Below are 26,880 nucleotides of genomic sequence, written 5' to 3' on the forward strand. Positions count from 1 at the left end.
TTTATGTGCATAGAGGTGTTTGTAGTAATCTCTGATGGTAGTTTGTATTTCTGTGGAATTATTGGTATTATCCCCTTTATCATTTTTTATTGCATCTATTTGATTCTTCTCTCTCTTCTTTTTTATTATTCTGGCTAGTGGTCTATCTATTCTGTTGATCTTTTCAAAAAACCAGCTCCTGGATTCATTGGTTTATTGAAGGGTTTTTTTGTGTCTCTGTCTCCTTCAGTTCTGCTCTGATCTTAGTTATTTCTTGTCTTCTGCTAGCTTTTGTATTTGTTTGCTCTTGTTCCTCTAGTTCTTTTAATTTTAACATTAGGGTGTTGATTTTACATCTTTCCTCACTTCTCAAGTGGTCATTTAATGCTATAACTTTCCCCGTAGACACACTTTAAATGTGTCCCAGAGATTTTGGTATGTGTCTTTGTTCTCACTGGTTTTGAAGAACATCTTTATTTCTGCCTTCATTTCATTATTTATCCAGTAGTCATTCAGGAGCAGATTGTTCAGTTTCCATTGTTCAGTAGCTGTATGGTTTTGAGTAAGTTTCTTAATCCCAATTTGATTGCCCTGTGGTCTGAGAGACTATTACCCACCTTTTGCATTTGCTGAGGAGTGATTTACATCCAATTATGTGGTCAATTTTAGAGTAAGTGTGATGTGGTGCTGAGAAGAATATATATTCTGTGGATTTGGGGTGAAGAGTTCTGTACATGTCTGTTAGGTCTGCTTGGTCCAGATCTGAGTTCAGGTCCTGGATATCCTTGTTAATTTTCTGTCTCGTTGATGTGTCTAATGATAATGGAGTGTTAAAGTCTCCCACTATTATTGTGTGGGAGTCTAAGTCTCTCTGTAGGTCATGAAGAACTTGCTTTATACATCTGGGTGCTCCTGTATTGGGTGCATATATATTTAGGATAGTTAGCTCTTCTTGTTACATTGATCCCTTTACCATTATGTAATGCCCTTCTTTGTCTCTTTTGATCTTTGTTGGTTTGAAGTCTGTTTTATCAGAGACTAGGATTGCAACCTCTGCTTTTCTTTAGTCTCCATGTGCTTGGTAAATCTTCCTCCATCCCTTTATTTTAAGCCTATGTGTGTCTTTGCACGTGAGATGCGTCTCCTGAATACAGCACACCAATGGGTCTTGACTTTTTATCCAATTTGCCATTCTTTTGATTGGGACATTTAGGCCATTTACATTTTAGGTTAATATTGTTATGTGTGAGTTTGATCCTGCCATTTTGATACTGGTAGGTGGTTTTGCCTGTTAGTTGAAGCAGTTTCTTTATTGTTTCAATGGTCTTTACCATTTGGTATGTTTTTACAGTGGCTGGCACTGGTTGTTCCTTTCCATGTTTAGTGCTTCCTTCTGGAGCTTGTATAAGGCAGGCTTGGTGGTGACAAAAATCTCTCAGCATTTGCTTGTCTGTAAAGGATTTTATTTTTCCTTCACTTATGAAGATTAGTTTGGCTGGATATGAAATTCTAGGTTGAAAGTTCTTTTCTTTAAGGATATTGAATATTGGCCCCCACCCTCTTCTGGTTTGTAGGGTTTCTGCCGAGAGACCCGCTGTGAGTCTGATGGGCTTCCCTTTGTGGGTAACCTGATCTTTCTCTCCAGCTGCCCTTCGCATTTTTTCCCTCATTTCAACCCTGGTGAATCTGATGGTTTTGTGCCTTGGGGTTGCTCTTCCTGAGGAATATCTTTGTGGTGTTCTCTGTATTTCCTGAAATTGCATATTGGCCTGCCTTGCTAGGTTGGGAAAGTTCTTCTTGATAATATCCTGAAGAGTGTTTTCCAACTTGGTTTCATTCTCCCCATCACATTCAGGTACACTGATCAAATGTAGATTTGGTCTTTTCACATAATCTCATATTTCTTGGAGGCTTTGTTCATTTCTTTTCACTCTTTTTTTCTCTATTCTTGCCTTCTCATTTTATTTCATTGAGTTGATCTTCAGTCTCTGATATCCTTTCTTCTGCTTGACGGATTCAGCTATTGAAACTTGCATATGCTTCACAAAGTTCTTGTGTTGTGTTTCTCAGCTCCGTAAAGTCGTTTATGTTCTTCTCTAAGCTGGCTATTCTAGTTAGCATTTTGTCTAACCTTTTTTCAAGGTTTTAGCTTCTTTGCATTAGGTTAGAACATACTTCTTTAGCTTAGAGAAGTTTGTTATTACCCACCTTCTGAAGCCTGTTTCTGTCAGTTCATCAAACTCATTCTTCCTTCAGTTTTGTTCCCTTGCTGGTGAGGGGTTGTGATCCCTTGGAGGAGAAGAGGTTTTCTGGTTTTTGGTGTTTTCAGCCCTTTTGTGTTGGTTTCTTCCCATCTTCATGGATTTATCTACCTTTGGTCTTTGAAGTTGGTGACTTTCAGATGGGGTCTCTTGAGTGGATGTCGTTTTTGTTGATGCTGAAGTTATTTCTTTTTGTTTTTAAGTTTTCCTTCTAATGGTTAGGCCCCTCTGCTACAGGACTGCTGGAGGTCCACTCCCGACCCTGCTCGCCTGGAATCACCCGTGGGGGCTGCAGAACAGAAAGGATTGCTCCCTATTCCTTTTTTTTGGCTTCGACCCAAAAGGGTACCCACCAGATGTCAGCCAGAGCTCTCCTGTATGAAGTGTCTCTTAGGATAAATGGCTGTCAGGGAGCCACTTGAGGTGGCAGTTTGTCCCTTATCAGAGGTCAAGTGCTGTGCTGGGAGCTCCGTTGCTCCCTTCAGAACTTCTGGGCAGGGACATTTAAGTCTGCTGAAGTGGAACTCACAACTGCCCTTTTTCCCAGTTGCTCTGTCCTGGGAAGGAGGGGCTTTATTTATAAGTTCCTGATGGGCTGCTGCCTTTTTTCAGCGATGCCCTTCCCAGCAAGGAGGGAGTCTAGTCACAGTCCGCCTGTAAAGGCCTTGCTGAGCTGCTGTGGGCTCCGCTCATCTGCTATGTAAACTTCCTTATGGTTTTGCTTACACAGGCATGGTTAGAGCTGCCTCGGTAATGGCGACTGCCTCGGTAATGGCGGACGCCTTTCCCCCCACCAAGCTGGACTGTTGCAGGTCAGGCTCAAACTGTTGTGCTGGCAGTGAAAATCTTGAGCCAGTGGGTTTCAGCTTGCTGGTCTTTGTGGGGGTGGGACCCGCCGAGCCATATCACTGCTCCCTACCTTCAGCCCGCCTTTTTTAGGGAAATGGGCCGTTCTGTCTTGCAGGTGTTCCAGGCGTGAGGTAAAATGGTGGCCCAGCATGCTGCTGGAAACCCACACGGCACTGGTGGGAATCTCCTGTGTGGACTGTAAAGACCATGGGAAAAGCGCACTATATGAGCTGGAGTGCCAGAGTGTCCAGCGAAGTCCCTGATGGCCTCCCTTGGGTAGGATAGGGAGTCTTTCAGTCCCTTGCACTTCATGGGTGAGGCAACACCCCACCCTGCCTCGGTTTGCCTTCCTTGGGCTACACTCACTGTCCAACGAGTCCCATTGAGATGAACCTGGTACCTCAGTTGGAAATGTGAAGATCACTCGCCTTTGCGTTGCTCTTGCTGGGAACTGTGCTCCAGAGCTGATCCTATTCGGCCATCTTATTTTGATATGATTTACAGCTTACCTTCTCACTGAAAGTGTTTCTAAACCTCTAACATGTGTTTCTTTAGCTTAACAGAAATCTTCCTCACTAATTGTACTTGAACTTTTGAAATAAGTTATTACGACTAAAAGTTAATGAAAACAATTGTAATTTTGGAATGTGCTTTTTACCTTCACATGCCATTGTAGGCATTTTGGGTGATGTCCCTCTCTGGACGATTGAGAACATTGCTTCCTGAGTTAGGCACTGTGGAGAGAGAGTGAACCCTTACTGTCCTTGGTTGTCTTTGTTTTCAGATGGGATAACTGCAATCCAGGGAGGTTAAGTGACTTCCCCAAGGACACACAGGCAGTTAATGATAATGTGAGGTCACTCAGTTCTGGTTTCCTCTCCAGTGCCCTTTGAAGTGCCATTTTTCTTCACACTTCATTCATTCAGATTGCTATACTACTTAGATTTTCTTCTCTCTCCTGACAGCATACTGCATTAAAACCATTATTCATGAAATAGGTACCCTTGGTAATTGTATGCATGGGAACATTATCATATTTTCCCAAGGAAGAACTTGCACTGAGGTCACATGTATCTAAAAGTACACTGGTCTCGAAGTTAAGCTTTTTCTTCAGTAGTTTTGTGTTCAATTAAATACACAAGAAGAACCAGCTACAGCTTTGATTTATAGCAGGGCCTTTCATTTGAATGATAAGTACACCCATGATAGGCTTCCTTGGTCCTGTTCCAGAATTGTCTATTTTATCTTTTGCAGCAGCTTTAGAATATATCCTCATTTCAGAGAATGGTAATTTACTTCTTGTTAACTCCCAGCCCATTAAGATTAAAAGATACTTCCTTAGGGGTTATGGCCTTTATTCTTGCCAAGATGGGTTAGCCTGCTAAGTGTTCTACTCAAGCATAGTGATTCATTCATTGAATGTACTATTGAACACTTAAGTATCTTTAAAAGGACTAACCCAGGTGACTTACACTTCACTACATATAGAACTGCTCTTCCAATTCAATTTTTATTTTATCACCTTTAATTGAGACATTAAAATGTCTATTAGTTTTATATATATTTCTGTATACATTTAACTCAGAGAAAGGGCAGAATTTTTAAGAGGAGTGGAGTTGGAGTTAGAAAAAATAAGTTCTTTTTTTTAGTTCATTCCTCTGAACCTTAAATTTCAAGCTGGCTTAAATGCTGCCTCCTCCAAAACTCTTTTAAATTTCTTAGCCATATTTACACACTTCTTCCTTTGTTTTCTCCCTATGTTTTGACACCTCAGTATACCTTTTGTTATTGGATTTGCTTTATTATATCCCATATGTATAATTTAAAAGGTTTCTTTTTTTTGCTTTATGAATTGCAGGGATTAGGAGTCCAGCATTTAACAGGGAATCCCTTTTCATTTACACCACTTTATAAAAGGTTAGGAAGCTTCTCTCCTTATTAAGCTTATGGCTTCATGTAACTTTCACCTGATGGTCCTTTAGAAAAACTTAAAAATAGTCTTCAAACATTTTCCTTGGTGTGTTTGTGCTTGCTGTGGTACCCTGATGAAGCTGAGATACCATCTTTTTCTTCAGTAACTTAAATATCTTTTTAAAAGTACACCTGAGAATTGTATATTCAGTGAATGACTGAGAGTACTGCAAAGAAATGCAGATATAATAGCACGTGATCCATCAATGTTTATCTTTTATGCTAATCGTCATCTACAAACAAGACTTGTGTTGATTATTATCCCTAAATAAACAAGCAGAGTAAGCTGATTTACTATTGGATGACGTAGGCAGCAAGCTATGAGATGGAAATTGAACAGAAACAAAAAAATGTCTTCTTAACTGTTCATGTCATTACTTTGGATTAAAGCAGTGAAATCCACTGTAAAAATTTAAGTGTTCTTTGGGTATAGTGACACAGGGAACCAGAATCACTTGTAAGAAGACCTGTGATTAATTAAAAAACTGGGAAAGAAATTTTGATTTTAGTAAGAGTTTTGTGTTTGTATATGTGTGCATGTGTGTGTTGTATCCATTTATATACAACACACACATGCACACATATACAAATGTATCCATTTATATACAGCACACACATGCAGTGTATATGCATGTGTTGTATATAAAGTGGATCATGATGTTTTTCTTACTGTAGGTTCTAACATGTTTGAAAGACACTGATTTAGGCTTCCGTTTCTCAGAAGGGCATGCATCTCTTATAGACCCTATTGGGTAAATTTTCTTCAACTATTAATTTTACTTAAACATTTTGACAGAAACAAACCAGAAAAACAAACATACAAACATACAAAATGCATTATTTTTATAACAAATATAATCACAAAGGTAGTATATAGGAGATAAATAAAATTCACAAATTTTAAGGATAAAAATTAGTTGGGCATGTTGGTGGGCGCTTGTAATTCCAGCTAGTCAGGAGGCTGAGGCAGGAGAATTGCCTGAACCTGGGAGGTGGAGGTTGCAGGGAGCCAAGATTGCACCATTGGACTCTAGCCTGGGCAACAGTGAGAGACTCTGTCTAAAAAAAAAAAAGAAAAAATTTAAAGGTAAAACACAATATATTTAAGCAAAAACTTTGGCTCTCTGGGCAGGCCTTCAGACAGACCCTCCAGGGATTTTAACTTTCTCTGCAGCTACCTTAGTAACAAATTTGAGAAGTGCTGGTCATTTGGTGGAATTTCAAACGCATGATACACATGAGAGAGGAAATTTTTTGTGTTAAATCTTTTTTAATGTGCTATTTTTAGTTCCTCTTTTGGTTTTTAAAGTATGTTTTAAATTATTTTAGTGGTTTCTGGAGGGATTGCTTCTTTTATGTAGTACAGTCTGTTTTAGATTAGTATTCACTTGATTCTAGTAAAATATAGCAACTTTGCTTCTGTATAATTCCGTTCTCCCTTCTCCATTTGTTATTATTGTCATATAAGTTACATCTGTATGTACTATAAATCGAACAAACAACATTATAATTATTGCTTTAAGAACTATTATGTTTTTAAAGAATCGAAGAAAAGAGAAAAAAATCTTTTGTGTTTACCTTCCTATTTACCATTTCCATTGCTCTTCATTCTTTCCTGTGACTTTGAGTTACTATCCAGTATAATTTTATTTTGGCCCAAAGGACTTTCTTTAGTCTTTCGTAGACAGATCTGCCAGTAATTAATTCTCTCAGTTTTTGTTTATCTAGGAATGTCTTATTCTGCCTCTATTTTTGAAAGAGTTTTGCTGAATATAAAATTCTTAGTTGACAAATAAATATTTTTTCTTTCAGCATTTTCAGTGTTATTCTTCTGCCCTGTGGCCTCCATTGTTTCTGATGAGAAGTGAATAATTCATTGTATTTTTGTATTTCCCTGTTTATAATACATTATTTTTCTCTTTCAGCAGTTTGACTCTGATGTGTATAAATGTAGATTACTTTAGTTTTATCCTACATGGGATTTATTGAGCTTCCTCATTCTATACGTTAACTTTTTCATCAAATATGAGATTTTCAGCCATTATTTCTCAAAAAAAATTTTTTTTTCCTGCGACATTGCCTCTCTTCTCCTTCTAGGACTCTTATTCCATTTACAGTATATTGGTATTCTTGATAGTGTCCTACAAGTCACTTAGGCTCTCTTCATTTTTCTTCAATCTTTTTTTCTCTCTCTTTTTTTAATGTTGGATACTTTCTGTAGATTTGTGTTTAAGTACACTGCCTTTTTTCTTCCGTCATTTCAAACCCATTGCTGAGTCCATGTGATGCATTTTTTATTTCAGTAGTTGTACTTTTCAACTGTAGAGTTTGATATATATATATATATATATATACATATATATATATATATATGTATGTATATGTATTTTATTGTACTTTAGGATCTGGGGTACATGTGCAAAACATGCAGGATTGTTGCATAGGTGTATACATGGCAATGTGATTTGCTGCCTCCATCCCCCTGTCACCTATATCTGGCATTTCTTCCCATGTTATCCCTCCCCAACCTCCCTACCCCCCACTGTCCCTCTTCTATTCCCCCCCAACAGACACCAGTGTGTGATGCTCCCCTCCCTGTGTCCATGTGTTCTCATTGTTCAACATCTGCCTGTAAGTGAGAACATGTGGTGTTTGATTTTCTGTTCTTGTGTCAGTTTGCTGAGAATGATGGTTTCCAGATTCATCCATGCCCATACAAAGGATACAAACTCATCGTTTTTTATGGCTGCATAGTATTCCATGGTGTATATGTGCCACATTTTCCTTGTCCAGTCTGTCATTGGTGGGCATTTGGCTTGGTTCCAGGTCTTTGCTATTGTAAACAGTGCCGCAATGAACATGTGTGTGCATGTGTCTTTGTAATAGAATGATTTATAATCCGTTGGATATATACCCAGTAATAGGATTGCTGGGTCAAATGGAATTTCTATTTCTAGGTCCTTGAGGAATCGCCAGACTGTGTTCCACAATGGTTGAACTAATTTACACTCCCACCAACAGTGTAAAAGTGTTCCTATTTCTCCACATCCTCTCCAGCATCTGTTGTCTTCTGCTTTTTAAATGATTGCCATTCTAACTGGTGTGAGATGGTATCTCAATGTAGTTTTGATTTGCATTTCTCTAATGACTAGTAATGTTGAGCATTTTTTCATATATTTATTGGCTTCATAAATGTCTTCTTTTGAAAATGTCTGTTCGTATCCTTCACCCATTTTTGAATTGGTTTGTTTGTTTTTTTCTTGTAAATCTGTTTTAGTTCTTTGTAGATTCTGGATATTAGCCCTTCATCAGATGGGTAGATTGCAAAAATTTTTTCCCATTTTGTTGGTTGCTGGTTCATTCTTATGATTGTTTCTTTTGCTGTACCGAAGCTCTGGAGTTTAATTAGGTTCCATTTGTCTATTTTGGCTTTTGTTGCTATTGCTTTTGGTGTTATAGTCATGAAGTCCTTGCCTATGCCTATGTCCTGAATGGTTTTGCCTAGGTTCTCTTCTAGGGTTTTTGTGGTGTTAGGTCTTATGTTTAAATCTTTAATCCATCTGGAGTTAATTTTAATGTAAGGTGTAAGGAAGGGGTTCAGTTTCTGCTTTCTGCACATGGCTAGCCAGTTTTGTCAATGCCATTTATTAAACAGGAAATCCTTTCCCATTGCTTGTTTTTGTCAGTTTGTCAAAGATGAGATGGTTGCAGATGTGTGGCGTTGACTCCAAGGCCTCTGTTCTGTTCCATTGGTCTATATCTCTGTTTTGGTACCAGCACCATGCTGTTTTGATTACTGTAGCCTTGCAGTATAGTTTGAAGTCAGGTAGCGTGATGCCTCCAGCTTTGTTCTTTTTGCTTAGAATTGTCTTGGCTATGTGGGCTCTCTTTTGGTTCCATATAAAGTTTAAGGTGGTTTTTTCCATTTCTGTGAAGAAGGTCATTGGTAGCTTGATGGGGATAGCATTGAATCTATAAGCTACTTTGAGCAGTATGGCCATTTTCACGATATTGATTCTTCCTAACCATGAGCATGGAATGTTTCTCCATCTGTTTGTGTCCTCTCTTGTTTCCTTATGCAGTGGTTTGTAGTTCTCTTTGAAGAGGTCCTTCACATCCCTTGTTAATTGTATTCCTAGGTATTTTATTCTCTTTGTAGCAATTGTGAATGGGAGTTCGCTCACGATTTGGCTCTCTGTTAGTCTGCTATTGGTGTATAGGAATGCTTGTGATTTTTGCACATTGATTTCGTATCCTGAGACTTTGCTGAAGTTGCTTATCAGTTTAAGGAGATTTTGGGCTGAGACGATGGGGTCTTCTAAATATACAATGATGTCGTCTGCAAATAGAGACAATTTGACTTCCTCCTTTCCTAATTGAATACCCTTTATTTTTTTTGTTGTTGTTACCTAATTGCTCTGGCTAGAACTTCCAATACTATATTGAATAGGAGTGGTGAGAGAGGGCATCCTTGTCTAGTGCCAGATTTTGAAGGGAATACTTCCAGTTTTTGCCCATTCAGTATAATATTGGCTGTAGGTTTGTCATAAATAGCTTTTATTATTTTGAGATATGGTCCTTTGATACCTAGTTTATTGAGAGTTTTTAGCATAAAGGACTGTTGTATTTTTTCGAAGGCCTTCTCTGCATCTATTGAGATAATCATGTGGTTTTTGTCTTTGGTTCTGTTTATGTGGTGGATTAAGTTTATAGACTTGCGTATGTTGAACCAGCCTTGGGTCCCTGGGATGAAGCCTACCTGATTGTGATGGATAAGCTTTTTGATGTGCTGTTGCAATCGGTGAGTCAGTATTTTATTGGAGATTTTTGCATCTATGTTCATCATATTGGCCTGTAGTTTTCTTTTTCTGTTGAGACTCTGCCGGGTATTGGTATGATGTTGGTCTCATAAAATGATTCAGGGAGGATTCCCTCTTTTTGGATTGTTTGAAATAGTTTCAGAAGGAATGGTACCAGCTCCTCTTTGTGCATCTGGTAGAATTCACCTGTGAACCTGTGTGGCCCTGGGCTTTTTTTTGGTTGGTAGGCTATTAATTGCTGCCTCAACTTCAGCCCTTGTTAATGGTCTGTTCAAGGGTTCAACTTCTTCCTGGTTTAGGCTTGGGAGGGTGCAAGTGTCCAGGAATTTATCCATTTCTTCCAAGTTTACTGGTTTATGTGCATAAAGTTGTTTGTAGTAATCTCTGATGGTAGTTTGTATTTCTGTGGAATCGGTGATATCCCCTTTTTCATTTTTTATTGCATCTATTTGATTCTTTGCTCTTTTCTTTTTTATTAATCTGGCTAGTGGTCTATTTTGTTGATCTTTTCAAAAAACCAGCTCTTGGATTTATTGATTTTTTTTTTTGAAGGGTTTTTTGTGTCTCTATCTCTTTCAGTTCTGCTCTGATCTTAGTTATTTCTTGTCTTCTGTTAGCTTTTGAGTTTTTTTGATTTTGCTTCTCTAGCTCTTTCAATTTTGATGATAGGGTGTCAATTTTAGATCTTTTCTTGCTTCTCTGGTGGGCAATTTATTCCTATAAATTTCCCTCTGGACACGGTTATAAATGTGTCCCAGAGATTCTGGTATGTTGCATCTTTGTTCTCGTTGGTTTTGAAGAACATCTTTATTTCTGCCTTCATTTCATTGTCTATCCAGTCAACATTCAGGAGCCAGTGGGTCATTCTCCATGAAGTTGTGTGATTCTGAGTTAGTTTCTTGATTCTGAGTTCTAATTTGATTTCCCTGAAGTCTGAGAGTGTTTGTTACGATTTCTGTTCTTTTGCATTTGCTGAGGAGCGATTTATTTCCAATTATGTGGTCAGTTTTAGAGTAGTTGTGATGTGGTACCGAGAAGAATGTATATTCTGTGGATTTGGGATGGAGATTTCTGTAGATGTCTGTTAGGTCCGCTTGGTCCAGATCTGAGTTCAAGTCCTGGATATCTTTGTTAATCTTCTTTCTCATTGATCTGTCTAATACTGACAGTGGAGTATTAAAGTCTCCCACTGTAATTGTGTAGGAGTCTCAGTCTCTTTGTAGGTCATCAAGAACTGCTTTATGTATCTAGGTGCTCCTGTATTTGGGTGTGTGTATATTTAGGATCTTTAGCTCTTCTTGATGCATTGATCCTTTTACCATTATGTAATGCCCTTCTTTGTCTCTTTTGATCATTGTTGGTTTAAAGTCCATTTTATCAGAGACTGGGATTACAACTGCTCCTTTTCTTTGCCCTCCATTTGCTTGGTAAATCTTCCTCCAACCCTTTATTTTGAGTCTCTGTGTGTCCTTGCCCATGAGATGGGTTTCCTGAATACAGCACACCGATGGGTCTTGACTTTTTATCCAATTTGCCATTCTGTGTCTTTTGATTGGGGCATTTAGGCCATTTACATTTAAGGTTAATATTGTTATGTGTAAATTTGATCCTGCTGTTTTGATGCTAGCTGGATGTTTTGCCTGTTAGTTGACACATTTTCTTTATACTAAGTAAGGTGAGAAATGTAGTGTTGCAGTGAGATTCATGGCCTCATGAATAAACTCATTTTTCTGCTACTAAGGAGGAAAAGGAGAATGATGTCCAGGTGGGCAACCAGCAGCCTCTGCTGCACTCAGCTAAATGCAGGTTGTGGTTCAGTTGTTGTCATGGCCTGAGCTGAGGCTGGAGGTCCACATTGTGAAGGGTATTGTATGTCACACACCTGGGATTTGAACTTTATTCTGTAGGTGCTGGGAGTTAGTTATTGAAAGACTTTAAGAGGAGTGACATGACCAGTTCTATGTTTTGGAAAGGTTGTTCTGCTAGCAATAAGGAGAACAGGCGGGGCCAGATGAAGGCCAAAGAGACTAGGAGTGGGCTATCCATTGGGAATCTGATGGCTTCAAATGGATGAGAAATGATGACCACTTTCAGAAACTGAGAGGATGGAACAAGTTCTGACACATGCAGAATGTAGAGTCTCCAGGCCTTGGTGACTGGCCACTTGAGGCTGTTGAAGGACAGTCTGGCTTTGCCATTTGCATGTGATGCTCTTAACCCAGGCAAAGAATGCAGGAGAGAGAGCAGATGGGGGGAGTTGGGGTACAGATTGTGAATCCCATTTGAGGTGGCTCTGGGGCCTCCCAGAAATGTTGGTAGATGGCTAGTTGGTTGTATAGATCTGGTGGTCAGGACATAGGTGATACCGATTCAGGATTCGTCAGAGTGTGGTCTTTGGGTGAGCCCTGAGATTACAAACAGGGAGCTTAGTGGCTAGGGGATGAGGCCATGCCAAATGTGGATAGACAAAGATCAATTTGCCTTTTTCTAGATGAGGGTTTCTAGGTGAAGTGTTTTTGAAACTATTTTGTAGCCTAGTATAATTTATAAAAGTAGAGAGAAACTATAAATTTGGAAAGGGTTAGCTAAAAGGAGAAAACAGCGGAATCTTTAAATATATAGAAATGGATATTAATTTGCTAGAATTAAGAGACTACAGGTAAAGAGAGAGTTTTTTTTGTACCTCTTTTTGCTGTAGAAAGGGCAGGACAAAATGATAAAGGGATGCTGGAATAAGGAATGGTAACTTTAGGCAAGATGGTCCTTTGTGAGGGCTGATACAATCAATGAGAGTAGGACATTAGAAATATAAGAACTGTCCTGCCACTCACCCATCAGCATTTTCAGTTTCCCCTTCCAAGAGTAGTAACTTTGTATTTTTAGCTGTATGTTCAGTTAGTGATAAACTGTAAATAAAAGCAGATTTAATTGGTTGCCCCCAAGTATGACTTGCCTCTCTCATGTACTCTTTGTAAGTTTAACAAATAAAATATGAGGGAAAGGTTGATGTTACTTATAGTTAAGTAACTATAAGACCAGGATGGTCTCGATCTCTTGACCTCGTTATCCACCCGTCTCGGCCTCCCAAAGTGCTGGGATTACAGGCTTGAGCCACCGCACCTGGCCAGGATAATTCTTAAATTTTAATTTCTCCTTGCTTCTTTTCAAAGTTATAATGGTTAAAATACACTCGTTATGAAAATTTCAAAATATATACTAAACTTTTAAAAATGTTTTTTAACCCTTTTAATTCATCTTTAGTAAAGTGCTGTTCTTTGTCCCATTTCTTGCTAGGAATTTATCTTTCTTTTGGTATTCATTTATTTTCTTCCAGGTTGGTAACAATTCTTTATATATTAAAATATTAACCATTAGTCTGCCATCTATGCTTCAAATTATTTGTATCCATTTTTAAACCTTTTCTTATTTTTTTGTATTTTTGCGGGGAGCATGCAGATGCCTTAAAACATTGTTAGTAAAGTCTTTTAGGATTTTTGCCTTTGGCTTTATTTTTAGGAGGTTTTACTTCAGTTTATACAAATCTTCATTTCATCTTAGTATTTTGTGTTGTTAAATGTTAAAGTCTTAATCCTTTTTGATTTTATATTTGAATCTCTATATATACAGGGAGAAAATATAAATTTTATAAATAAATGCTAGCCAGGTGTCCAAACACATTTAGTGAATAGCCTACCCTTTCCTTGCTGGCTGGGGATTCACCATTTTCACGAACAAAATTCTTATATATGTTTGGGTCTGTATCTGGATGTTTTTGTCTTTTCCATGTATCTGTTTGCCTATTTTGGCACTAGTGTCATGGTCTTTTGATTAATGTAGCTGTATTTTGGCTGTTCAATGGATTTTAATACCTGGTAGCGTGAGTCCTGCCCCATTATTCTAATTTGAAAAATTCAACTGACTATTCTAAATTTATTTTTAAAGATTAACTTTAAAAGAATTTTGTTAGTTTCTCCTCCAAAATCCCCTTGAGAGCTTGATTGGAATTGTGTTAAATTTGTAGATTAATTTGGGGGAAAGGGATTTCTGTGCAATATTCAGTTCTTCAGGAATATGGTGTGCCTCCCCATTTATTCCAGGACTTTGCTGTGTTCCTTTGTAAGTGCTTTTGCTTCTAGTCATGTTGTTACTGCACAGCTCCTGTTCAGGTGTATTGTTAAGTATATTCCAGATCAGTTTATATTTGTTATTCTTGCAAATAGAAATTTGTCCCTTGTGTTGTTAAGCTGGTTATTTTTGTCATATGGGAAAGTGTAGGAGCACGGGTCCAAATTTACAAATGGATACAGAAATTTCTGAAGGAATTTTAAAGTTATTCAAAATTTTCTTAAGTTCAAAAGAAACTTGCATCCTTGATAACATGTTTTCAAAACAAAGTATTCAAGGGTAGGTTTTTAAAGGCTATTTCTTAAATGGATTGAGAATGGATTCTCAATTTCCAGCAGATGTCAGTGTTTTACGAATTTATTGTTAGTCCACAGAGATGGATTTGTCTGCAGCCTCCCAATTTGTATATCCTTTAGTCGTTTAATTGGCACATTGGGGATTATCTGAATTGGAAAGGATTTGAAGATCATCTAAGCCAGTTTTTCATTTTGTATATAAGAGAACAGGCCTAGGTGAGAAATGATTTGTCTGAAGTCACACAGTCAAAAAGAGGAGGGCTAAAACCCAGGTGTTCTTGTTTCCAAAAGACTTTTCCTCTCTAAAAGACACCCTTTCATGGCTGGTACAATAGGCCACCTCCCTAGTGAGGTTTTCCTGTGTTAAACTCCCTTCTCAAAGAAATCCAACTTTCTTACTTTGTACCCGTTACCTTGGAACTTACGTTATTCTACCCCTTATTGCAATTATTTAATTATCTCTTTACAGACAACTGATGAGATGAATTTTTAGCTGACCAGGGTGTCAGTCCTAGAGGGCGCGGACAGTATTTTATCTCTATGTTCTCTGTAGTTCCTTGGACAGAGCCTTCCATAAAATGAGTTATTAGTAGTGACTATTTATTGATATGATTCCATTAAATTTTGATTGAGGTACCAATCTTTAGAAACGTTTTTCTGCTTTTTTCCTGTCAAGCTGTTTTAGAAGGTTTTAGGGAGGATTATGGTTTTTCTGTTTGTTTTTGAGATGGAGTCTTGTTCTGTCACCCAGGCTGGAGTGCAGTGGTGTGATCTTGGCTCACTGCAACCTCTGCCGCCCAGGTTCAAGCAATTCTCCTGCCTCAGCCTCCTGAGAGTAGCTGGGATTACAGGTGGGTGCCATCACGCCAGGCTGATTTTTGTATTTTTGGTAGAGATGGGGTTTCACCATGTTGATCAGTCTGGTCTCGAACTCCTGACCTCGTGTTCTACCTGCCTTGGCCTCCCAAAATGCTGGGATTATGCGTGGCTAGATTATGGGTTTTTAGAGCAAGTTTCTCCTCCACCAGAAGTTTCTCCTCCACCAGAAAAAGACAACAAGGCTAGTTGCAGTGAAAGAGGCACTTGGAAGTCACTGGAAAAGGACTTTGTATAAAATCCAGGTACTGTTATTCCAAAATAATAGATAACTTTGTCATAGATTTGCTGTCATAGAATTTGTTCTAGATGGCACAAGGCTCTTATTAGCCGGACTATGAGTCCTCTTAGGCGTGCAAGAAGAGAGCAAGCAGGAGAAATACAATGCACCGTGTAATTTTATTTTAGTTAAATGTACTGAACCAGAGAGGTTGCAGGACTTCCAAGTGGTCATTTAACAGCTCAGTAAAAAAAATGGTGAAAGGCAGGCAGAAGTTTCCTTTTTACTAAACTCTAAAGGCTCAGAAATTATGCGGTACAATAATTAATTAAGAATAGTGACTTTGAGAGCTCATCTTTTTTTTTTTTAATCTGATATGGAGTCTCACTGTTACCCAGGCTGGAGTGCAGTGGCACAGTCTCAGTTCACGGCAACCTCCGCCTCTTGGGTTCAAGCGATTCTCCTGCCTCAGCCTCCTGAGTAGCTGGGATTATAGGTGTATGCCACCAAGCCTAGCTAATTTTTGTAAAAAAAGCAGGATGGGGTTTCACCATGTTGGTCAGGCTGGCCTAAAACTCCTGACCTCGTGATCCGCCTGCCTTGGCCTCCCAAAGTGCTGGAATTACAGGTGTGAGCCACCTCACTCAACCAAGAGCTCATCTTCTAAAAAGTGAGAAAAACAGAAATAGCTACAAAACACCCTTATATTTCTGTATCTGAAGAAATTGTTCTTCACTGCTTTTAAGAGTAAGCCAGGCTTTTCTTTCTTGAGTACACCCTCACATGAACGTGAGCATAGATAGGATGGACTGCCCTCTAGACTCTTCCCTCAATGTCTAATTTTTTTCTTCCTTTTTTTTTTTTTGTTTGTTGTGGTAAACACATAACAAAATTTACTATCTTAACCATTTTAAAGTTACAGTTCAGGAGTGTTAAGTCTATTCACATTGCTGTGCAGCAGATCTCCAGAATTTTTCATATTGCGTATCTGAAATTCTATACCCATTAAACAATTCCTCTTTCCCCACTTTCTTCAGCCTCTGATAACCAGCATTCTACTTTCTGATTCTATGAGTTTGATTACTTTCAAGACCTCATTTAATTAGGGTCATATAATGTTTGTCTTTTTGTAATTGGCTTAATTTATTTCTTGATTGAGTCACACAGATAAAGAATTGTCCTTATATTCTCAGAGTCACTAAGCTTTGATTCTAAAGCTTTGATTTCATCATTAGAGAAATGCAAGTCAAAACCACAGTGAGCTTTCGTCTCACACCAGTCAGAATGGCTGTCGTTAAAACGTCACAAAATAACAGATGCTGGTGAGGTTGTGGAGAAAAGGGAATGCTTATGCGTTGCTGGTGGGAATGTAAATTAGTTTAGCCATTGTGGGAAGCAATGTGGCAATTCCACAAAGAACTAAAAACAGAATTACCATTTGCCTTGGCAATCCCAGTATTGAGTCTATACCCAAAGGAATATAAATCATTCAACCATGAAGACATATACACATGTTCATTGCAGCAATATTCATAATAGCAAAGACATGGAATCAGCCTAAATGCCCATCAGTAGAGGACTGAGGAAAGAAAATGATACCGGTACATATATACCATAGACTAGTACGCAGCCATAAAAAAGAATGAGATCATCATGTCCTTTGCAGCCACATGGATGGAGCTGGAGGCTATTATCTTAAGCAAACTAACACAAGGACAGAAAACCAAATACTGCGTGTTCTCACTTATAAGTGGGAGCTAAACGATGCGAACACATGGAACAAAGAGATAACAACAGACACTGAGGCCTCCTTAAGGGTGGGGATGGTGGGAGAAGGGAAAGGATCAGAAAAAATACCTACTGGGTAGTGGAATAATCTGTACACCGAACCCCTGTGACATGAGTTTACTTGTGTAACAAAACTGCATATGTACCCCTGAACCTAAAATGAAAGTCAAAAAACATACTGAAAACTTCATCCATTTTACAGATGAGTAAAGTCAGACAACAAGAGGTTGCCTACACTTAGTGAAAAATCCTAGGAAGATCTGTCATTTCTTATCTGTTTCATTTTTAGGTCCATCTGATTACTAACAACTCAGATGCCAAATAAACATAATATTTAGAAATGCCACTTAGATTAAGCTACTGCTGATGTGGATCCTATTTTCTGCAGACCATTTTTACATATCTGCAGTAAAGAGAGTTTAAATTATATTTTTTCCAGTAAGATTTATTTTTGTCAATATCTGCTAAGGTAGGATAAGCTGACGTATAGAGTTTTTGTTAAAAACCTTACGGCAGAAGTTAAAGTTGGGATTGGCAGGGCATTTTTTTCTGCAGAGGGCCAGACAATAAATGTTTGGGGCTTTGTGGTCCATACAGTGTCTATTGCAGTGATTCAGTTCTGCTGCTTTAGTGTGAAAACAGAGCATGGCTGTGTCCCATTGAAACTTTATTTACAAAATCAGACAGTGGACCAGATTTGACTTGCAGGCCATAGTTTGCAACCCCCGGTAATAAAGTATTGGATCACCATTCCCAGTTTTCAGTCCGTAGCAACCTAGCTTGCCTTCTGTCATATACAATTGTAGTTGTTTATGGTGATGGTGATGGTCACTAAGAACATAAGGTAAATCAAATTTATCTGTTGACATAATTTTAGAGTTTTTTTCTAGACAGCATAGAAGGCTTAAGATATAAAAAACACTTAAGAAAATAGCATGTTTGAAGTACATCTTCAAAAAGAAGACTGAAAATTTTTCTGAGTACGGACAATTTTTTTCTAAAGGAAAACAGCTTTGTTCTTATTATAAAGATAAGACATAAAGAAGAAATTAAAAATAAGCCCACATCTTCATTTTTCTTGGTTTGCAATCAGATACGCCTCAAAGGATCCTTTTAAAGAGAAAGGCTATTTCTAACAGAGGAATGCTTTCCTATCACCCTGTATCAGAGACTGCGTGTTTCAGTGAGCCATCATGGCTTCTGCTCCGCCTAAGGCTTGAGCAGTTTCTTATGGATGGCTCTCACCTGCACGTTTCTAGTCGACAGGAGGTGGCAGTAGAGAGCTAGGCCCACCCTTGCCCATGGTTTGGGCAGATAGGAAATCTGCATGGTAGCTCTTGGAGTGTTAGGATTATGACTCGAGAAATAACTTTCATAGTCAACAGAAATAGGGTAGGCATTATTCGTATCCCCAAGTATAATGTTCTTAGCACTTATTGAACACTTACTAGAGTTTTATCTCCTGTAAATAGAATTATTTTTATCTGAAAGAGAAGAAATTGGGTTTCAAAGACAGTTTCAGTAACTTTACTAATGTTTCTTAGCTAGTGGCGGCAGTTAACGGATTCAAACCCAGGCAGTCTCTGTAGAAGCCCGCATAGATAGCTGCTGTGCTGGACTGTCTAATACAGAGACTGCCTAGGTTTGTCCTTGATGTGCTAGAAGGATGATATTTTAAAAAATTTGGTTCCATATGCACATGATAAAAATTTAAATTGTACGGAACAGTAACGTGAAAGTATAAAATATCCTTCTCATCCAAGTATCCTGTTCTTTAATACCTTGTTCCAGAGGCAGCCAGTCTTCTTTCGTATCCACCCTGAGATATCCTTGTAGGGCTAAACCTGTATTATGGGTAGAAGGATTGGTTTTTATAACCCATTGGAGCTTGACTTCCAGCCTGTTGTCCGTGATACTTTTCTAGGCTCTTTGGATTAGGTCGGAGGACAGTGCTGTTGGTGAGATCTTCAGCAGCCAAGTCACTAAATGTTATTCATATTTCTTATTTGCTTTCAACTTTACTTAAAAGAGTCTGAATTCCTGTCACCTCTTACTTCCTTCATTTAAACACACAGTCAGAGTTCATAAGGTTGAGTGAAAGCCTTGAACCCATAATACGCTTAGGTTTTAAATATGAGACACACACAGATTGTCTTATATTCTGAATACCTCATTAACTGATTAGTAGAATGACCTGTGTCACCCAGGGATACGAGGAGAAGGGTTACCTTACATGGTGTTGGTACTTATTTCCAGTGCTTTTATGATAAATACAGTCCCTATATTCTGGTGCAAATGTTAGCATCTGTGTTAAATGAAAGAATTTTACAGTAACACTGCGAATGTGGTCAGTTATGATAATCATGTCTTTAATGATGGTTCTTACTACAGTGTGTTTGATTCAGTGTGAATATTCCTAGATGGCCAAAATATGTTGTGACCACTCATAGCAGAAAGAGTGAAGGTGTGTTTACAATGTAATTTCTAAAAATTAGCAGTCTGTATCAGGTGGCTTAGTTAACTCCTCCTTCAGCATGTTATAGATTTGCAGGGAAGCGTATTTTTAAAAAACCCAATTTTTATATATAATCAGAAGTTGAATATATTTTATTATTGCAGTCATGTAAATGGTTTTGTTTATTACCTTGTATGTGCTGTACTGTTTTATGTGAAGAGTGATTCAAGGATGTTGTGCTTCAATCTGTTCTTTCTAAGGCTATCATAATGAGTTCAAAGCATATGGTATTGATTTTTGACAGTTCCGCCTCAAGAGCTATCATGAATTATTGGTTTTGTATTTTATTTTAGGATTTCAGCCTCTTCATGTTTTAGAAGCATGTTTGATGGAAGTGCCTGTGTCTCTCTGTAATCAGCCATGTGGCCTAAGGAGTAGGCATGCAGCAGTTGATTAAGTTGACATTTGGTATTAATAGCTTAGAGACTCTTTCCATCATAATGTGTTTATCCATTCTAGATTTTAGGTGAAGGCAATTTTGACTGATGTTTCATAGCTAATAAGTGTTAGTGCTGGATTCAGAACCGGGCAGCCTGGCTAGAATCCTGCACACTTAACCCCTCTCCTCTACTGCTTCCAAGATGCTTGGCCTTGTTGTGTTCCCTCCATTCCTTGGCTGAATCTCATTTGCATCTTTTGACAGTAGGAACCCTGTATGTTGTGAAGTCATTGTCCATCTGCAACAGCAGGCCCTCAGCTTCATCTCTTATGAGCTGAGTCTCTTATAAGTTGAATGACTTTAGGGAGTAATTTGAGCTCTCTGAGCATCAGTTTATTCTTCTATGAAATGGGGATAATAGTTCCCACCCTCTTGCCTCCCTAGGTAGATGCATTGACCAGCTGGTTTTATTCATCCTTCTCTTTCCAGGACATGGCATCTTGCCTGACACATTGTAGGCACTTTACAAATGTTATTTCTGTGCTCTTCTTCTCTTCCAGAAGCAAGACTTTGGTTGAGAGTTAGGTGTCTCATGGGACACCTAAATTTGCTAATCTGCATTCTATAACTTCACTCTCCCCTGGTTTTCTCCCCCGCTCTTTGGCTCTGCTTAACCCTGTTGCTGAGAGAACATGTAAGAGCTAGTTCTAAGGTAAGGTTGTAAAAGCTCTGGTCAAAAAAATACTTGAGGTATTGGAGAAACTATACCCCCTTTCTCTGCTACCTGATTGAAGAAATGGTACCTGAGATTTCTTTAAAAAGAAAAAATTGAAAGTTACCCTAATGAGCAGAATTGTCGTGAACAGATGCGTTGCATTATCTAATACAGTTTTCATGGGCAGTTCCATTTTACACATGAGAAAACAAATGGAAGCACAGAGATTGCAGTGGCTTGCCGGTGATCACACAGTGAAGAAATAGCCTAATCACCACACCAGCCTGCCTCCAGGGGGCACTGCTGTTTCAGAGCCAACACCAAATGAAAAGACAGAAGATGTTTTTGAGCGTGTAAATGCAGTGTGCGGGGCTGGGTGAGTTTTCCAAAGGTTAGCTCTGCAGTTTTGGAATGCAAGATCACATTAGAAAGCTAGCGAAGCCTGGAGAAAAACACTCAACAAATCATGACTCCGCAGAACAACCTTATGACATCCAGAGAGCTCTTTTCTGAACACCATGTTGCAATCCTGATGGAGCCAGGGCTCTTTGGCTCTGCTGGTCACATTCTGGGCTAGTGGGCGCCTGTGAAGCAGGTGCATACAGAATTAAACAGAATCAGAGCAGGTTGGCTCTAGCATGTTGCACTGTCAGTGGACGCTATTAATGAGCCCTTGGTGATTTGAAAATAGAGTCATGCCAGAGGCAAATGAGGAACTGTGCATGGACTCAGGCTCTTCTGTCTCCCCTACTGAATTCTGACCTTGTGGTGTGTGAAGGTGGCTCTGGCATCTACCTCTATTAGAGAGACCAGTGTGTGTGAGGGAAGCTTGTTGGACCTGTGCATGATTTTCAAGCCCCACTGAGCCATCACCTTTGAGGGAGAAAAGCGTCCAGCATAGTGTTCCCAAAGTGTGAGGAGCCCCGGGGTGTGTGTGGGGTGGGCGATGCCTGTGGGGATGGTGGTAAGGCACAGGAAGAGCTTCAAGGGTGGCAATAAATAAAGTCAAGCAAAGAGTACACGATGTGTAAGTTTTAAACACTTGGATTCACCAAGTAGCAGAAGTGGGAGCAGACCAGGAAGAGTATCTTAAGGACCTGAGGCCAGGAGCAAGCTACCATCCCCGTGGTTGAAGGGAGCAGCAGGAACAATGCTGTGGGCACGGCTCCAACAGCAATACCCCATGTACCATGTAAGGACCTCCACGTGGGAAGGGCCATTTCGGAAACTTGGTTACCTGGGAATCCAAAAACATTTTCCTCTTGCTTCACAAGTGTAGAACTCATTTTGAACAAGCATCCATACAAAGTTGTGTTTTTATTATTTTATTTTATTTTTTGCCTCTTTGAGCCAAACTTATGTACTTTGGAATTATTAAAATAGGGGATGTCATTCTGGGATTGATCCATTCTGTGGCAAAACACTCGTTTTTCAGGGTTTCTTTGGCCTAAAATTCTGTTAAAAGCCAAGCATGAAAGATGACTTGTACAAAATTATGGCCCCCAAAGAAATTTTCTGTCTGGTGGGGCAGACAAGAGACATGTACCATCAACTGTGGCACAAGGTAGACTTCAGTGAGAGCTGTGATCAAAGTACAGGAGTAACAAGGAAAGAGGGAGAAAGATTAACTCTCGCTCAGGGGGTTTGAGAATGTTGTTTTCTTATCTCTGTTTCATTTCTTCATTCTTTTCCTGTAGCTGCCTAAATGTGGATGTTCCAAAATTCTGCCTTTTCTTTCTTGTGTGTTGACTCTGGTGGAAATCCTAACAATTCTCCTGGCTTCTCTTTTGGCCTCTGCCTTTTTTATTTTTTACTGTGGTAAATACATATAATGTGAGATCTACTGTCTTAAAAATTGTAAGTGTCTGGGAAAGTATGGTTAACTGTAAGCATAGTTGTGCAGCAGATCTCTGGAACTTTTTCATCTTGTACAAATGAAACTGTACCCATTGAACAGTGACTCCTTGTCTCCCCATTTCTCCTGCCCCTGGCAACCATCATTCTACTTTCTGTTTCTAAGAGTTTGACTACTCTAGGTACCTCATGTACGTGGCATCATACACTGTTTGTCTTTTTGTGAGGACTTACTTCACTTGACATAATATCCTTATGTTAGTGGCATAATTCAGTGTTTGTCTCTTTGTGACTGACTTATTTCACTTGGTGTAATATCCTCAAGGCTCATCCGTGTGTTGCGTATTGCAGAATTTTCTTCTTTGATATGGCTGAATAATATTCCATTGAATGTATGTACCACATTTTGTTTGTTCATTCATTCATCGATACATACTTAGGTTGTTTCCATATCTTGGCTGTTGTGAATAATGCTGCAGTGAATATGGGAGTGTAAATATCTCTTCAGGACCCTGGCTTCAATCCTTTGGATAAATACCCAGAAGTGGGATTGCTGGGCCATGCGGTAGTTCTATTTTTAATTTTTTGAGGAACCCGTATACTCTTTTCTGTAATAGCTGAACTATTTTACATCCCTACCAGCAGCGTACAAGAGTTCTAATTTCTCCACATCCTTGCCAACATTTGTGGTTTTCTGTGTTTTGGAAATTGGACATCCTCGTGAGTGTGCAGTAATATTTCGTTGAAGTTTTGATTTGTGTTTCCCTGATGATTAGTGATGTTGAGTATATTTTCATATGCCCGTTGGCCATTTTTATGTCTTCTTTAGAGAAATGTCTGTTTAAGTCTTTTGCCCAGTTTTTAATTGGGTTGTTTTTTTGCTATTGCGTTCTAGGGAGTCTTTGAGACTTTGACCCCAAATCTCCATGCCCTTACCTAATGAACTCTACCCTCATGTCTTCTGCTACTCCTCAGTTTGATCCTTCTGTCCCAGCAAGTAAACTTCTCCCCACTCCCCTACTCCCTCGCTCAGCTCTTGCCACCCTCCTTTTGGTTTCTGAAAGATATTTAGACCCAACTCTGACATATCTTAAAAATCCAGGTCAAGTTGAGTTTTCTGTGAATTCTTCACTGACCACCCAGCGTTTGCTCTCCCTCTGCTGAGGTCTCTAGTATTTGTCTCTGTTGCTTTTGGGGCATTTGGCAGGGACTACTGTCATGCATTGAAATGGATATTACATGTGGGTATATTTTGTATTAACTGAACTACCACCTTGTGAAGGGAAGAGATTGTGTGTCCTCCAGAGGATCTTACAGAGCCCTTGCCATGCTGTAAAGAGGCAGGAATCCTTAGAAAGGTGTGTGCGTGTGTGTTCTAGGTATAGAAGACAGAACTGAACTTCAAGCCTGATGGTGCTCTGGCAACAGAAAGAGGACACGAGGGACTAAAGTCCAAATGCACAGGCCACTGTCAATCCTAAGAGGGACAAATGGGCTGGACGGGGACAGGGAGGAAAGACAAAGGTCAGTGACCAAGACCTTTTTAGCAAGTTGGGATTGGAATAGACGAGCAGGTTTACAGGGGAAGGTCATTACTGTAATCTGAGGCATGCTCTGCTGGATTTTGGCAGGAAGGGGGTGACCAGGTGTGTGCTGGGAGCCAGAGAGAAGCTGAGTCCACCTCACAGTTCTGCAGGTAGTCAGAACATCTGCTGATAGCAGAGGCCAGCTGAGCTGGCAATCTGATCTTCTCTACCCTGAACACCATGTTCTGGAGAATTCATGACTTCCAACCCTGGTGTATCTTGCCAGCAATGCCATGTGGATGATTAGTCCACGACTAAGCTGTAGGTCACCCAGAAACCCCCAGGACAGCTGTCAGGAGGCCAGGGCTCGGTACAAGGAGGCCACAGGGCAGACTACTGGGTTGGACATGTGATGTGGCTCTTGTGCTGACACTGGTACCCCATGCTGCTTGCCAGAGGCTGGAGGACCATTCCTTCATGGAGGTCCTTCACCTAGTGACCTTTATTGCTGTCTTCCTGGGAGTCCCCATACACCCTTCCTGTAGTTGGGTTCCTGTAGCCTCCAGGACCCTGCCTCCCACCTTGAGCTCCAGCATTCTGTCCTTATAATGTCATAGCCAGTTCTGGTCTTTGTGTTACTTGAGAGGGTTCTAGCCAGAGGACTAGATGTGGGTCCCCATCGTGTACCTTTGGAATGTCCCTGAGTAGGTCAAAGCCTGCTCTCACAGTCTTGGGAAGCCCGGCAGCCTGGCCTTGCCTCTCCAATGGGAAGGGAGAGGAGGAGGGAGTAGGCTGTCTGAACTGCTTAGTACACCTAACAGCAGTCTCTTTCTGCTCACTGACCCTGAGAACAGCTCTGTCCTTATGGTTCCTCCTTGATCCTCTCCCGCCCTCCAACTGTCATTATCCTGGGGCATTGATTTCCAAACCTGACAGGTATGGAGAATCACCAGGATGCTCGAAAAAAGAAGGCCCTATCTGGAGATTCTCTTTATTTAACTAATTATGAATGGGGTCTGGGAATCTGGCACTTTTGTACAGATGTATGTGAAAAATCTGTTGGAAGGATGAATAAGAGACTTACTGAGTTGCTGAGTAAGTTTTATTTCCTTTTTTGCTTTTTGGATATGAATGGTCATACATTGTTTTTAGAAATCAGAGGAAGAATAGATGTCATTGCAAAACAAAGAACACATCCTGAAGTGATCTTTCAGAAACGTTAATCCTCTAAATTTGTCCTCTTTTCTGCAGGGGGACTGGATCTCATCTTCATGCCAGGCCTTGGGTTTGACAAACATGGCAACCGACTGGGAAGGGGCAAGGGCTACTATGATGCCTACCTGAAGCGCTGTTTGCAGCATCAGGAAGTGAAGCCCTACACCCTGGCGCTGGCTTTCAAAGAACAGATTTGCCTCCAGGTCCCAGTGAATGAAAATGACATGAAGGTAGATGAAGTCCTTTACGAAGACTCCTCAGCATCTTAAATCTGGATAATTACAGCCAAATAATTAGTGTTTTATACGAGAGTAAAGCAAATTATGTCTATTTTTCCCTTGTCAAAAATTAAAATTGTAATTATAAAATACCTTATATAAAACTGTCTTTAAAAACAAATAGAAGTGTGAATAGTAGACTATTAATGAAAATGGAGGCTGTCATCCTAAGATTTTCAGCTTAACATCCTGGTGTTCATGTGACAAGTTGATCTGTCTGCTTTGCAATTTAGGTTAAATATTTATGAGGAACTATGCTCCCACTGAGTGCAAGAGGAAGGTAAAGTCACTGGGAGTGGACACTGTATTTCATTATGTCCTGTTGTGACCTGGTCAGTCTCTGGCAGGCACATGGAGACTTGGGGACTATTAATTGATTTGTTGGTATTTGTCTGGATGCAGAATTTCCTAAGGATATCATCTGACTTCATCATGACTTCCTTTACTCAGTCTTGAATTTTATGTTGGACACTTTGTAGGTTTTGGTGGTGAGTGGAGGGAAACCTTTTATGATGTAAATACTTCCACTCCACTGATGGGTTGCTGTCACTGCATTGTCAGCTCCTGATGAATTTAAGATCTGCTGTTTTATTAGTTAGAAGTTATTTCTGTTTACTCATGGCTTCTGCTTTGAAAATGAAATTTGCTGTAGGTTGAAAGCTGGCAGATGGCAACACAGCTAGGGAGCAATCGTTTTGGGGAGGATTTGGTCATCCCCAGAAACCCAGGAGTCTTAAGAGTCATGGCTCTCTTACACCCCATGTCCATCCTGTCACCAAGTCTTGTTGATTTTGCCTCTGAAATGCCTCTTAAATCTATATTCTCCTTTAGATTGTCAGCTCGCTCCTTTTATCCAGTCTTTTAGCATGTCTGGGCTGGACTAGGCAGGAGTGTCACACCTCCTTCCTTTGCCTTCCATCCTGCCTCTTCCAGTTTATTTCTCAAGCTGCAGTCAAACTGATCTTAGAACACATGATTCTAATCGTGCAGCACCTCCGACTAAGATCTTCCAGTGGCTGTTCAGAGCCTCCTGGGTAACAAACAGATGGCTTCTGTTGTATACAAAGCCCCTTAAGAGAGGTCTGCTCACCTACTTTTTCTAGCCTCTTTTCTCCCCATTCTCATGTTCTCCTGTAACACGCACTGGGCACTGCAGGCGCCTTCTGCCCTTTGCACATTGTAAGCATGCATTTCTTTCTGTCTGAAATGCTTT

At 39.7% G+C, this 26,880-nt stretch overlaps 1 protein-coding gene and 1 long non-coding RNA gene across 5 annotated transcripts in view; both read left to right on the top strand.

Moving 5' to 3' along the window:
- The window catches only part of LOC116540339 (5-formyltetrahydrofolate cyclo-ligase), a 44,858-nt gene extending 19,006 nt beyond the window's left edge, over positions 1-25,852 (top strand). For 3 of the 4 annotated variants that reach the window (XM_032263822.1, XM_032263823.1, XM_032263824.1), the window contains exon 3: positions 25,426-25,852. In XM_032263822.1, the coding sequence (XP_032119713.1) occupies positions 25,426-25,658 (233 nt within the window). In that variant the 3' untranslated portion in view covers positions 25,659-25,852. Of the gene's footprint in view, positions 1-24,027; positions 24,173-25,425 lie in introns of all 4 variants that reach the window. The other variant, XR_004264398.1, reaches the window with a different exon arrangement.
- Positions 2,907-24,021, top strand: LOC116540341. Its single transcript, XR_004264400.1, has 3 exons — positions 2,907-4,492; positions 7,367-7,368; positions 20,501-24,021. It is a non-coding gene; the product is annotated as an uncharacterized LOC116540341 (long non-coding RNA).
- Positions 25,853-26,880: the final 1,028 nt, after the last annotated feature.

The sequence above is a fragment of the Sapajus apella genome, unplaced genomic scaffold (assembly GCF_009761245.1).
Source record: "Sapajus apella isolate SASKATOON/1434 unplaced genomic scaffold, GSC_monkey_1.0 scaffold139, whole genome shotgun sequence".
NCBI classification, from domain to species: Eukaryota; Metazoa; Chordata; class Mammalia; order Primates; family Cebidae; genus Sapajus; species Sapajus apella.